Consider the following 15255-nt stretch of genomic DNA (forward strand, 5'->3'; position numbering starts at 1 on the left):
TCAACTACTCATCATCTGGAGTTCCTGACAAGTCACTCATCATATGCCCTTCTGACTGGAGACCAGTAACAAGGGCAACAGCATCAATAAAGCAAACTTTGAAACAAACAGTTGTTTCAGATGAAGTACACGATGTGCTAAGGACCCCTGAACATGCCACCACCACTCTCCAGCTACCTGCAAACTTGATGATGGCAATCTCTCAGTAATTTTGCAATCACTCCAAGAAGCCCAAGTGTTATCTGCACTCTTGGGTACAGTTAAACCACAGTTTAACACGAATGGAACTCCTGATTCTAATAAGATACATGAAAATGTATTTAATTAAATAACAACTGGACACAGATGACAACCAGTCCCCTCCAACCATTATCAAGCAACAGAGAAGGTCCAGCCATAGAAAACAGCTTTAAAATATCCCAAAACTGAGAAGAGAACCATATTCCCTGCATGAGAAAATGAAGTTTTCCTCTCAGTCTCTCCCTTTTCTTTCTTTTCAAGGAGTATCTTTAGGTGCCACTTAGGTACTAGTGTAGTCAGAGTAGGAATGGCTCAGCTGAATATAGCAAAGGACACCATACTTGTGTCTCAGCGATGCTCAACTCTGCAAAACCCAAATCCATACTAGGGCTTCATGCTGGGATTCCTTTTAAGGTCATTTCAGTCCATCCCTTTGTCTTGAAAAAAGCCTACAGGTTAACACCACAAAGATGACCTGATCCATCATCGTCCACTACATTTTAAGGGTCCCTACAAAGTCTGTGGCAGAAGAGTTGGGAAAATTCCCAATTCTTAGAAACTTTTCCAGTTATTCTGACAGCTTTCCAAACCCAACCTCAGTGTCTCTTGGCTTGGCCTGCCAGAGGGGAGAGCACAGATCTCACCAGCACGCCCGGCTGCTCACACCTTGCATATTTGGCTACTGACAGTGCAATGGGGAACATGGGCTGCTCCCCCGCCATGGGACTGACCTGTGACATCCTCAGCACAGCATCTCATTGTGGGCATTCACTTCCCACTGAGCTCTTTAAAAAAAATCAGTGCTTGCTACAAACGAATGCAAGAGCAGTGATTACCTTCCAACTGCAGCCCTGTGAGTGTAAAAAGCGCTACAGTAAGGGCAAAGGGAGGGCAAAGCCATTACCATGTTCACCATTGTGACTATCTTGCACATTATTTCTAGAGAACAGCCAGAGTGCAACCCTCTACGTACGAGCACAACCCACACTTGGGATTAAATTGTGAGCTGAGACTTTGAGACTTGCAGATGAGGCTCCCTCCTTATCACTCGCTGTGGTGTGAAGACTCAGCAGTTCTGTGCTGCACCTGGCCTGACCTCTTTCCCCCCCCTCCCCACTGATTTATTTAGCTTTCTGCTCTCTTCCTAGGCTCCGACTCTCATTTTGTATCACAGATACCAGCAGTTCTGGCTGATCATACTCAGTGGAATTGAGTCTACCTGGCCTGCTTTCTGTAAGGGCCAAGGATACGATCCTGTCCCTTAACTTCAGCCAAGAGCTGTGAAGAAAATTCAGCTTGAGAACAGAAGGTCTCCCATTATTTTGTATTTCTTAATAAACAGGTTTCCACTATTATAGTTATTTACTCTCCTCTGCGGAGCGCCCAGTGCTGACTAGGCAAGGGCTAACCATTAAAGGCTGCCTCTCAGCTTAAAGAGAAGTTCCTTCTCTTTGATGGGAAGAAGGTAGGAGAAATGAATTTTTCTTTCAGCATTCCACACCTGGGGAAAGGATCTTGCTCACAGATAACAGTGCAAGCAAATATTTCCTTTGGGAGAAAAAGAGAAAGTGAAGATCAAGGTCAGAGGAGGCAGGAGTAAAGATATGTGACTGCCTTCAAAATAACCTTCCATAGAACATGTGGGGGTGTCATTTAACATGGAAAACATGAAAAAGCATAAAGGAGGGATAACAAGCTTGGGGCTTACAGAGAGATAAAGGGGCTGCAAAGTCTGGTTGCACAGATATGCTGAATTACAGCTGTACAGAATGTGACAAACAGGCAGACTGCATTATATATACATAGGAGCACAGCCCAACACCTCTGTCCCTGACTCCCCTGAAGCATCTTCCCTTCTTTCCTGCTTACAAAGTATAAGGACTATAGCTACTCTTTGCACAAGATGCTAATGAAAATTCATAGAATGGTTTGTGTTGTAAGGGACCTCAAAGCTCATCCAGTTCCAACCCCCTGCCATTGGCAGGGGCACCTTCCACTAGAGCATGTTGCTCCAAGCCCCTTCCAACCTGGTGTTGAACACTGACAGGGATGGGGCATTCTGCCTCTATCACAGAACCACAACTACACACAGAGATTCAACGAGTTTACTGAATCTCAAGGTATGGCCCAGCAGCAGCCTGGACATACACCATCAACCTATGAATCTGCATGATACCCCCAAACCCACAGGATCTGGATCCCTGTTGGCACATCTGTGTATTAGGATGCCAAAACTCAACTCCCATTTCAAACTTTCCAATGAATGCATAAGTACTGAACCAAAAACCAGTCACAAGCGCTTAAGAATCTGCATCTCCTTACCCTGTGACTAAATCAAGATTTCACTTTCCATGTGTCTTATTGAAGCTTACTGTCAGGATTTTCCCTGTTGTCCCTGGAAAGACACAGATGAGCTGAGGCCAGCTAGACTGGAGCTACCGATCACAGGTGGAGCCCAGAAAGACTCACTTCAATGCTATGTGTGATTTTTAGCTGGCGATGTAACTAGGTGAGACACAAGACAAGTACAGTACTGTTACCCCTTGTGATTTATCCAATGAAAACTGTCATTACTCCCTGGCTACTGCTTTAACTATTAGAGCACCCTTTCACTTCAGCTACCTGTAAGTGACCCACAAAATCATAATAAAAGCCCAAGAAACAGAACTCAGAGCACAGGCTATATTTTGGGCTTTTTCTTTTCTCTCACATTTTGTTATGAACTCGAAATTGGACCTGTTTCTGTGGGAACTTGTGCTAAGGTATGCAAATATTTCAACCCAAACCAGTCCCATTTTCCAAGGAGAGTGGGCCAGGTTTTAGGCAAAGATGCTTTCACAGCAAAACCATGGGAAAATTCACCATTTTCCGTGTTTCCAAAATGCCAATATTCATCTCATGTTAAGTGCCAGCAATTGTTGGAACAAGGCTACAACCCAAGAAAGCACTTCAGCACATGCTTAACTTTCAGCACATGAGTAATCTCAGTGATGTCCTGGGTTTCTGTTTTTGTATTCTCTATTGTTAGCTACCTTGCATTTTTAAATCCATAGGGGCAATTTGCATCTTCTGAGCTGTATAATTGGGCCATGAAAGGGCTGGGAGCTCATGATTACTGAATTGTTAATTACTCATTTTTATTATATTTAAATATGCTTTAGAAGACCATAATGATGTATGCTTCCTTGGTATTAGCTCTACTAATTAGATCATCTTCTCTAAATTAGAGTGCAGTTTTCTTAGCAGGTTTCCTTTTATCTGGGGTTCATTTTTCAAGAGAGTTTCATGTTGCTCCCACAGATGAGTGAATCATTTCCAGGGAATCATGCTAGGCAGAGGATGTTTTTTCTTGCTGCTGTAGAATGCTTATGGGTAGATCATGGATCTCCTTGAAATCAGTAAATATTTGGAAGTTGGACTTTCCTCAACAATCATGCATTCCTTGATGCATAACTGCATCTGGGATGAAACTCCATTCCTACTGCAACAAACTAGTGTATTTGGCATGTTTACTAGGTTAGAATGACCTCACTCCAACACAATTTGTTTTAGTGACACATGAAAGCAGAACATGAAAGTGGATTAAATACATTTATAGACTGGAACTGAAAGTGTATTTTGTTGCCCTCTTTCTTTAGCAGTGAATTGGTGCTCCAGCACTGAGAGCCATCCTCTCTCCTTCTCCATCAAAAATATTACTTTCAGAAGATTTCTACAGAAATGATTCTATGCTACTCCAGAGGTCCTCATTTAGGTTATCTTAAACATTTAACTTATCATAGCTTAGGTAGTTTGCAATATCCGTTCCAGTTAAGGAAAGCCTGAATTTTATGTCTCTGCCCAGAAATATCTCAAAAACTATCTGTGAAATCTCAGGCTTATTTCATCTGAGTATGATAATCCTGCTTCCACAGAGAAACTATGAGAACATCCTCTCTTGGTGACACTTGGTATGTCTATCCAACCGTCAGTGCTGGACAGTAGAAGAATGAGCAGAAGAGGTTACTGTTTTTCCCTGAACAAGTCTATTCAGGTCTCTGGGAAGCAGTACTTACGTGTCAACAAATCTCCTGCTGAGGTTTGAGATGACAACTGGAGATCCAGACTGGAAAGGAGGGTCCCGAACCACTTTGTACTGGATGGGTCTGCAGTCTGCACACAGCGTGCTCTGAGGGACAGAGCTCAGCATGGCAGCATCAATTTCCAGGTGCTCATCCAGAGTGTAGATCTGGATCCCGTACACCTCCTCTTCCACTTGTCCCGCATCCAGCTTTATGGTCAATGGGATGTCACAGAAGACGTTCTGTGGCCCGAGAGAAATGTTCTTGCCACTGATGGTGAGCAACTTGATGTCGTTCACCGCCCCACTGGAGTCCCAGTCAGGGGAAACAAATGTCACCCACACTGTGAGGGACTCTGGAGTCAGGGGATAGCGGAATTCCAACTGAAGGTAGCAGCCCTGAGGCTCGGGACAGGCCGGGGGCACCGTGTGTTGGTTGACAGCTGAGTTGGGACTCCATGTTCTGACACTGGATTTACAAGGCTGCTCAACATCAGGGTGCCCTGGAAAGAAAGAAGCAAAGGCAGGGCTTTAAGAGCTATGGGTTTACCACTGGCATCAGTCTTCAAAGACAAACGTGGCAGAAGAGCAAATCTGTCAAGGAAACTATTTACTTGAGCAGAACAGGCATGGCTAGCATGGAAAGGAGGAATATAACTCCAATGTCTCCTGGCTGGGTGAGAGATGCAAACCCAGCTTAAGTGCCCAGCCGGACTGGACACTCCACAACACATTGTGCCAGTGCATCTGGTCCTGTATTTGCTATTTCTAGTGCTTTCTCCTGTGCCAAACAATATTTTCTGCTCCTTCTACTTGGTACTTTACCTGACAAATAGAGTCACTTTTCCTTCAGTTCACCTCGGTGCTCCTACTTATTCCCTTGCCTCTCTAAAATACAACCTTGTTCTCTACAGCAAAGACAAGAAAAGAGCTTTTGTTGATTCCAAGCAGCTGTTGCACCGTGCTGTTGAGGGACAACTCCTATGCCATTTACAGGCTCATCTATCTTGTTGTGTAAGACCCCTCTTTTTGGAGGGACATGGAGCACAGGACTGAGCTGTCTCTTTGCACTCAGTGCCATGAAACGGGCACTTTCTCACCATTGGCTATGTTCAACTGCATGGGAGGTATTACTAAAAACTAATGAAAGCCACAATGCTTGCTGGGTTCCCAAATACTATGGTAACATTACAATTTGGCACCGAGTCATGGACTGCAAGATCCAGAGAGGTCAGATGGGTGGAACAGTTGGTAACAGAATCCAGTGAGAGCTATGAATTCCCCCTTCCTTCCCAAATAATCACACAAAAAGGGAGCAAGCATGAGAGGGAGAAGGCAAAGTACAGAAAAGAAGAAAGGGAAAAGTAAAGATAAAGAAAGGTAATGAGAGGGGAGAAATGGAGAAGGCAGAGGGGAAAAAAGAGAGCACAGCTGTTTGCAACTGAGGAAGAAAGCAAGATAAAGCACTGGGCAAACATGAACAAACAGGACATCACTACTAATTTGAAGAGGAAAGGGCAATGTGGGAAGGTTATTCTTATTGTCTGTGATCCAGTGAAGTGTTAGAAATGTGCCTCTTTTGTCAAGGATAAATGGCGCAGGGAATTCTCCACTTCAGACCAAATGAACCCAGATGCAGAATAGATTTCCTGGTGTCTCAGGCAGTCACCCCAGTGATCCAACCAGTTGTCCTGCAGATGCACAGCTTTTAATGCTTCCCCCTCACCCTCACTTGTCCCATCACCCTTCTCTCCTCTGCACATGCCACAGAGCAGTGGGAATGCCACTAACCTCAGGATCTGGAGAGACCTCAGTAGCGATATGTTGTGAAGAAAGCCAGAGGTCCATTTCAATTCAGGCTTCCCCCCCAGCACACACTGTGCATGATCAGAAGGTGTTTTTTATCCCTGCTATCTCAGAGGGCTTTGGAAAGATCCATGAATCTCATCACTGCCATCTTGCAACAGTGGCTCACAGCCCAGTATGGTTCTGAACCGCCAGGGTTCCTGCAGTTTCACCTCTACCACTTCAGTGCTTCTGTAAGACTTAAATAGTGAATGAACCTACATGTTCTGATAGATCAGGATGCGATCACTGGAGTTACATGAACTGGACTCAGCCTCCAGGGCGTTGAACAACCCAAAATGGGAGCTTGATTGTAGCCATCCATAGATGAAAAACCTCAATGAAGTTGAGATAGAAACCTTTCCTAAACTATCATCAAACACTTAGACCTGGGTAAGAAGCATCCATTTAATTGTGGAAGAGGATGGAAACCCATTCCGTGAAATCCCAGATTCCTAGAGATTGATAAATACTATGAATATTACAAAAAATTTTGTTTGCAAAAAGAATAGGTTCTGAAAACCCTTTGGCTTATGAAGTCACCAGTAAGATCGGTCCTAGAAGAGCATCTCATGCAACATCATGCCTTGCCTAACACAACATGTGAACTTGAGGTTTGTGAGGAGAAGCCAAACCCCATCTCCTGGTTAGAGAGCTGGACTCTAATGTCCAACTGAGACAATTCCATTTGCAAATACAGAATGAATCACTCTCAAGTGAAACACTGGCTACTGGGAAAGGCAGGGCGCTAGAGCAGCCAAAGGGAGCAACATTTTGTATTACATTATCACACTTCTCTTAGTCAATAGTGAGCCAGGCAGTAGGAATTGACTGATATATGCATATATTGCACAGAAAGCAAAGGCACTTTGGGTTGGAGCCAGAACCACCTTTCTTATATAAAAATCCCCTTTGACTGCATTGTGGCAGGGTTGTAATGTTTGTTTGCCTAGATGGTGCTGCTGGTGAGAATCCAGGTAAGTCAGAGCTTTCCTGCTCCATGTGAAGGTAAAGAGTAAACCAGAGCTGCCTCATCTCCAGTGCCTTCCCACCACCACTGCCAAGGAGCAAACAGCCCCTACATGAGGGGCATGACTAGCTGAGAAAGAGACATAAAACATCTCATCCCAGAGGGTTGGACACCACCACGCTCAGGCAGAAGCTGGACATTAGGAAGGGTGCATTCTGCAATGGGCATGGCTCACACGTAGGCCAGACCACAGCTGGTGTCAGCTACCTGGAGTAACTGAGCAGCATCACCACTATGAGGCCTCAGGAAAATGAAATCAAACCAACCAGGTTGAGAGCTGCTCTGGAGACATGTGAGAAGTGTGGATTTCTGGTAAGAAGTTGGAGTACTACGAAACATTTTCCATGAGTGTCGTCTCAAATTGTAAAATGAGTTCATTTTGGCCATGCTCATGCCTCTTTTGTATTCACTTTCCATGAACACTCAAGCAGTGGAGATTTACACACATGAACGCTTGCAGAAAGTGGATTTAAAGCTTGCGTGCTTGAGTACTCGCAGATAGACAATTAAAGAAGCCAGACAATGACCTAACTGTGCTATTTGTAACTCAGACCAAGTGCGAATAGGCAAAGATCCTGAACGTCAGGGAGTGTGCTAGTGATGACAGAAAATTAGAGAGCACCAAATACCATACACTTGGTACTTTTTCTACCCTGAAGTGGAGACAACTATTAACGTAGTAAGGGGATAGGGTTACCAAATTTTCTTTCCAGAGCAATGGCACCACAACAATTGTAGGCGACAGATAAGGATCAGGCTGCACCTTTCAGAATTAAGAACATGCAGGCACACACTGTAAGAAGAGGAAATTAAATGCAAAATGCAGCTGAGTAATAAATCTTCAAGCAGCTCAGTTTCTCTAGGAATGATGCTGCTGGCAAGACGTGTGAGATGTGGAAGGTTTCAAATCAGAGCTCATTGGAGAGATTTTGACAGAACTGCATATCTCAATGGAATATGAAGTTCTCTCAAAAGCAAAACACACTGACAAATTTGGGTTATCTGGCCAAAATTTTATTTTGAGAAAACAGGAAGAAAGTTCTAACAATATTGGAATATTGTGTTTTGACATTTTGGGAAGAAATTGTTTCACTTTTGCCCTTTGAAACACTTTTCAGTTGGATATTAAAAGTTGCTTTTGCCCTAGATTATATACTAAAAAGGGATATTTTAAAATGTCATAATTTAACCAAAGTTCCTGAAAGAGGAATTTTATGAGCTAAACAAAACATTTTGGCCAGCCTCAAACACTTTTTGTTTTTAATTTTCCTTCATGAAGACTTTCAAAAGTTTCAGGTTTTGTTCCAAATGAAACCAGGTTTCAAAGTCTTGTAATCCTTGGCTAAGTGGAAATTCCACCTTCCACCCTGCACTACTACTGTGAGTGATCCAAATTTAGCTAATCCTGTTTACTTCTTAATCCAGTCACACTTGTAGCCACAGCACTGCTTCCTAGGATGGAGCTCTTGAATGATATCCACCCAAGGGGCAGGTGTGCTCTGTGCCATACCTGGTACCCCTGCCCCTCAGGTGTCATACACTCATAGAACAGTTTGCCTTGGAAGTGACTTTAAAGCTCATCCAGCTCCAACCCCTGCCATGGGCAGGGACACCTTCCACTAGAGCAGCTTGCTCCAAGCCCCTGTGTCCAACCTGGCCTTGAACACTGCCAGGGATGGGGCAGCCACAGCTTCTCTGGGCACCCTGTGCCAGTGCCTCAGCACCCTCACAGGGAAGAGCTTCTGCCTTATATCCTATCCAAATCTACATTCATTCAGTTTACAGCCATTCCCCCTTGTCCTGTCCCAACATGCCCTTGTTAAAAGTCCCTTTTCAAACGCTGGGGTGAACTGAAACCTCTGTTGGGTTCCCACCCTTGGAGATGGGTGCACAAGGGAGAGGACGCGTGCCCACACATCTTATCCCATCAGGTGGCAGGGATGCAGCTTGCTGCACATGCTGTCCTTAGGACCCTTAGGGACGGCTCTTGAGTGCCATCACTACATATATCACCATATTAGCCTTCAAATAATTGTCCTTATAGAATAACTCCCACCTACTCCAGCTGCAGAACAGAGAAGCCCTTAATGTAAGGAGGTTTTTATATAATGAGTTTTCAAAATCCAGGGATTGGCCTTTGAGCTCAGTGAGCCCACCTGTGTGTTTACAGCGACGTGTGCTGCTCCCAACGGAATAGCTTGTGATGGACAGACTGAAATAACACTATGTTCTTTTCAAACCATAATCTGTGATTACTGAGCTCTACCTGGTATTGAGTATGCTCAACCGCATCCACCTGCTTACGTAATGGAAGAAGACTGCATGATGGACATCTAATGGCATTGTACAACCAGCCCTACAGACCATTCTCCCTCCAATACATTAAGAATGACTTCCAAACACCCTGACCTAGACAGGGCTTGATATAGTCCCGTGTTGATGCTGTAGAGTACTTGCCCAAAGGGCAAGCTCCATTCAGCCTGTCTGCTGGTGCAGCCACTGCTATTGAACACAAATGAAAGCAGCAGAAATCAGACCCAGTGCAATGCATTTCTTGCAATTCTTCACTTTTGGAGTTGGAGTAGGAGTAAGCAGCTCCCCTGAGGGATTCAGCTGGCAGCTGTGAATGGTCAGCACTTCTTGGCACTGTGCTGCTTTCTGAAATTCAGGTTCAGCTCCCGGAATTCATTTAATTCATGGGCAGGGGCAGGACATGGGAGGCAAAACACAGGTATTTCAGCCAGCAGCATTACCTCAGGGCACAGCGCAGTCATCTGTCCTCTGGTTCTGCATAAACTGTCACTCTCTCACGGATTTTCCCACTATCTTTGGGGGTCTCCTTTTGTTCTGTCCCATCTTCTCCACCACATCTTTATCCCCAGCCCTGTGACTCACCTTCTGCTTCCCGAGGGCTCCAGTGTCCCGAGGGATCGCAGGGCATCGGAGAGGAGGCGCTGAAGGCATACTGCACCAGGACTCTTCCTTCTGCACACAGATCACATGCTGATCCCACTTCTCTAGGAGGCCAGGAAAACAGGAAAACACACCAACTTAGTAACAGCTGAATGAGCTGCTTATTCAACTCTATTAAAAGCAATAAAACTTAGAATTCAGTTCCACTTAACCCTCTTTTCTCAAGGCACTGACAAGAGTGTTTTCTGATGCTGACCTTCTGTAGGTTTGGGCTAACAGCCTGTGTAGATGGCATCTGTGAGCCCTCCAATCCAACACAAAACAACAGCAACCTGTGAAAACATGCTCAGCTAGATTTCTTTTTTCTCCCCTGCACTACAACTGGATCAAACCATGACAAAAGAAAATACATATTGCTTAGTGGTTAGAGCAGGGAAACTGGCCTCAGGAGATTTCAGATCTATTTCTGCTCCTGCCATGGATTTATTGCTGGAACTTGTAGCATCTTCAGGTTTGTATCTTCCCTGTGAGGGTGCTGAGGCGCTGGCACAGGGTGCCCAGAGAAGCTGTGGCTGCCCCATCCCTGGCAGTGTTCAAGGCCAGGTTGGACACAGGGGCTTGGAGCAAGCTGCTCTAGTGGAAGGTGTCCCTGCCTGTAGCAGGGGTTGGAACTGGATGAGCTTTAAGGTCCTTTCCAACCCAAACCAGTCTGGGATTCTGTGACTGTGAAGGCCGTGGGCTTACTGGTGATGAGAGGAGAGAGCAAAGTCCCAGGCTCTGAGAACACCAGGTAGAATTGCTTTGTGAAGCACAGCTATGTATGCAAGGACCTGCTTTTGGAGGTGCATCACAGCCCAGATCATTGCAAGCCTGGAAAAGGGGTGGGTTATGAACATACAGAAAAGAACATGTCCTTAATCCTGGCAGCTTTGGCACCACTGCATGGATCCTTCTGAACTGGAACATCTTGCGGCTCCACACCATCCGATGGCATGACATGGCATTGAGAAAGGTACTTCACTGCCCAACACCAGCATTACTTCACCTACACAATACATCTAATACCAGCTACTGTCAATCAAGTACTATCAGCAGAAGCGGTTGAACAGGAAAGCCCGGTTAAACACTGAATCACAAATATTTTCATTAATGCATTCCCAAGATCAGGGTTTAAGCTGATGTAGACTGGAGTAACTCCAATATCTTCCATAACATTAAGCTGATTTCTATCAGCTGAGGATGCATCTCACACAGCTCAGCCCTACATTCCTCAGGGTCACAACATGTGGAACTGTGTACAACCTAGAAACTGTGGTTATTCATCCCAGTAAGTTGCTCATGATTCAGAATTCATTGTTCTGATTTAAGGCAACTGCCCACTCAAAATGAAAGGAATTAATAATGTTAATGGTTAGATGCACCTAGGAAAGGCCTGAAGTTTTAGGCAAACACCGTGTGTAACACCCAGTGCACTCTTTAAGCTACCCAGGTAAGTATGGATTGAGTCAATTATTATAATTAACGTCAATTATTATAATCAGCTCCACGAATGTTACCCGTCCCCCATCGCACGGGTTATTTCAGCACTGCTCTGCGAAGGGCACTGTGTTCCTCAGGCAGAAGCTATTTTGGATCCTCAGTGAGGACACCGGGACTGTAAATTTACTCTCACAGCCCTCCCAGACTGTTGGTGGTAGGGATGACACACGCTCAGCTGCTCCTCAGCTTAGCATCTCCTGTTTGTTGGCAGGGATCTATTTGAAAGTCAACTTGCTGTTGGCTTAATTAGGTGGAAGCAGGGATTGTCAGCGGGGGGTCTGGGAATGACATCGCTGGTAAAACTTGTATCCATTTCAACATGGCCCAGAGCCACCCCTACGAAGGGACCGTGGATGACTGAACTCGTAGACAGTACAGAAAGGGATGCACCTGCTGAAAACATCTGAAGAGTGAAATGTGGCAATGGGGTGGAATACAGAAGAGGGAGGCAGAGCTGCCCTCCTCTTCCTTGCATGATCTGTAACACTGGTAAGGAATAAATTTGGGCACGTTGTGGATAACTTCCTTCTCTGTCTCACTTCACCCACCTGCACCATTGGTATGACACTGCCTCCCTACTTTGTTTCTCAGCTACCTATTTAACAGCGGTTGAAAGGTCTAACTCAGCTTGCCTAAATATTACATATAAATATGCATATAAAAATCAAGAATCCAGAATAAAAGGTACAGGGAAATCAAAATGTACAATTCTTATGGTGCAGTTGCTTTTCAGATACATCCACCAACAGTCAGGATAGAAGTCCCTGCAATAATAATCTTCCAGTTCTGTACTCCTGCATTCGCACTTGGGCCTGGATGAGGACAGGGCTTTGAAAGCCAAGTTTCCACAATTAGGACTGCTTTTTACTCAAATTAGCAGCTATACAATTTCATCACAGGCTGCCATGGTGGAAAAAACTGTAGTCTTATGGACAAACATTTCCTTTTACCAGCAAGGACTTGGAGGTAAGAAGAATCACAAGGAGCATCATGTGGGAAAGGCTATGAGCAAACTTTCTCTTTTTACTTTTCCAATCTGGGAGCCAAACGCAACCCTGATGTAACTCCACTGGCTGAAAGGAGTTACACAGGGGATGACTCTTGGGTTAAAGCTTTTGGTCTTGAGACTTTTGCACACAAATCCTACAAAGAGCCATGAATGTCAAAACTAATTATGGAATCACATTTACAGGCTTGTGAAAATCTAAGCCAGATCCTTACACCTTATGCAGCCCCTGACATCAAGACAAAATGAGCGTGAATTGGTTCAAAACACTATTAATTAGGAACGATAGCATATCTGACACCTTAGACACCGATGCACATGACTCCCCGAAGTGCAGGGTAATGGAAAATCTAGACTTTTCTGTTTTCTAATAAGCCAAGTACTGGGGAAATTCCAGCTTACAAAGTTCAGAGCGCAGGAGGAATTCATTCCTCCAGCATGATATTCCAGGGAAGTGGATTCCAAATCTAAAGCTTACTACTGAAAACCAGACAATTCTCTGCAGGGCCAGCACCAGTTCAACGCGCAACTCAAACCCAGCTAAAATCTGTCATTCCTTCCAAGGAAAAGTGTCTGTTTCCAGATCAAATTGTACCTGCTTGCTTGAAATTCAGAATTGGTGCTCTGCCCTCCTGTAAGGCACTGAAACTTTCCAGCGAGGTTTAAACAAGTGAATATCAAGCCCAGCCATCTAGATCTGGGACGCCATACTGACCAAAATATTTGCTTGCTAAGAACAAGATAGCATCAGATTCATGGAAATTAATGCAGTCACCTCAATGAAAACTTGGAAGAGCAGATGCATTCAAAGTTTTCTGTCCAAGCAGAATTTGCTGCCGAGCCCTATTACAATAACTGTTTACATCCTGCCTATGCATATCAAACAGGAGGCACATGAATGGATGCTTAGCGACAGCAGATGAACGCATCTAATAGATGCAGCCAGGAAATGAAGAGAGTTTTCTTCTTCTCACTTGTTTTCACTTGTTTTGTTGGCTCTATTATTATTTGATTATCACACATTATTGTATGTGCATGCGAGGGTTTTCATGGAGGAGGATGGAGAATGGTAAGTATTCCAATCCTCTGTGTAGTAGCTACAAGAGGAAATGCTGGTTCTTGATATGTTTGAGTATTAGAGATGTTTAGAAGACCAACCAGTTGCTGCAGTTCAGGGTCAAACACATGTTGGCAAATTTATGTGCAGGTAAATGACTCTCTAGTGTAATATAGAAGCCCTCAACTGAACACACTAAACAGGTAAGGAGAGGCTGTCAGGGAGAAGAATCTACTGTGCACAACTCCTAGGGCTACTCTTGCCAAGGTGTGGGGATAGCCAACCCCCAAACTTGACATGAACTAAGAGTTAGTATTGCTCTCTGTCCCCAGATCCACATAATTAATCATATAATTCCTAGAACTGAGGTCCCTAAATAATACTACATAATACTGTGCCACCAGTGACAAAGCTGCATCTAAACAGAGAAGCAGCACATGGTTTTTACTTCCATGCTTCATCTCCATTGAACTGCAGACATATCAGGACCTCAGCCATGGTTACAGCCAGCCCAGCACTACATTTTTAAACACAAGGCTGAATTTTCCCTTCCTGACTTTCATTAAGCAGAGGTCACTGCCTATGCACAGCTCTAGAGAATAAAAGGGACATAAAAGGAACTTGAGTTACTCTGAGTGCGCCTACAGTAGCATGGTAATTTGGATCAGGAGCAAGCTTTTGAAGTGAAACTCTTCATCTTCCCCACTTAGAGCACTCGGAGCAGTCCTGGAGCATGGAAGCTGGACCCAGTTTTGCCTGAAACCAGAGCTGAGACGTGCTCCAGGACCACACTTGATGTGATCCAGGACCACACCTGGTGTGCTCCAACTGTTGATGCCATGGGCCAGGCTAGATCTAGGCTAAAACCATCCCCCAGAACCCCAACAGTGTTGACGTCATGTCTTCATTAACAACTGCTTTGCACTACTTATATTGGGCCACAATACTTGCTAATGTAGCCAGAGCCATTCAGCCTTTTAAGGCCCTTTTACACTGTCAAAACAGCATGGAAAGGGCCTCTGTGCATTAGAAACCAGGCCCAAGGCACTCAGCAGTTGAGTATCAGTCTTCTGTTTTTTACATGAATAGTCCCATTGAAGTGAATGAGTTTATTCATTCAAGTGAGGCAAGTAAAATTTGGGCCATGGTGTGCACTTTGTGTAAAAATATCTGCAAAGATTTACAGTATTCCCACACACAGATAAGATTATACTTGGCCAATTTTACCTCCTACTTGTCTTGCACAGTGACCCAATTCTACAAACTGATAGAGGCACGTATCTCTAACTGAGCAGTGCTGGACACGGTGGGACTGGAAGTACAGCACATGAGCTCTTCTGCATTAGCCACTATAATACTAACATCGTCCTTGTTTTGCTTAATATAACAGAAACTTGGATGTGTTTTAGACAGAATCGTTTATATATTTTGGTGACATTTTTAAATGGTCACAGCATTTCCATATCTGTTAGCACTGGAAATCTCAGTGTAACAAGAACTGGACTCAAAGTATTTGAGGCTGTCTCTTTAAATCTGTTCAGTAATACTGAGCACACAGATTTGAA

General features: G+C 44.4%; 1 protein-coding gene across 2 annotated transcripts in view; it reads right to left on the reverse strand.

Annotated features, from left to right (window-relative positions):
- Positions 1 to 15255, reverse strand: part of PAPPA (pappalysin 1) — a 367459-nt gene that overhangs the window by 104698 nt on the left and 247506 nt on the right. For both annotated transcript variants that reach the window (XM_062640261.1, XM_062640260.1), the window contains exons 6-7: positions 10071 to 10192; positions 4296 to 4803 (exon numbers count right to left, since the gene is read on the reverse strand). In XM_062640261.1, coding sequence (XP_062496245.1) covers positions 4296 to 4803; positions 10071 to 10192 — 630 coding nt within the window. The remainder of the gene's footprint in view (positions 1 to 4295; positions 4804 to 10070; positions 10193 to 15255) is intronic.

This window comes from Pezoporus occidentalis, unplaced genomic scaffold, assembly GCF_034315485.1.
Source record: "Pezoporus occidentalis ecotype Australia unplaced genomic scaffold, CSIRO_AGI_Poc_V1 ctg64, whole genome shotgun sequence".
Taxonomy (NCBI): domain Eukaryota; kingdom Metazoa; phylum Chordata; class Aves; order Psittaciformes; family Psittacidae; genus Pezoporus; species Pezoporus occidentalis.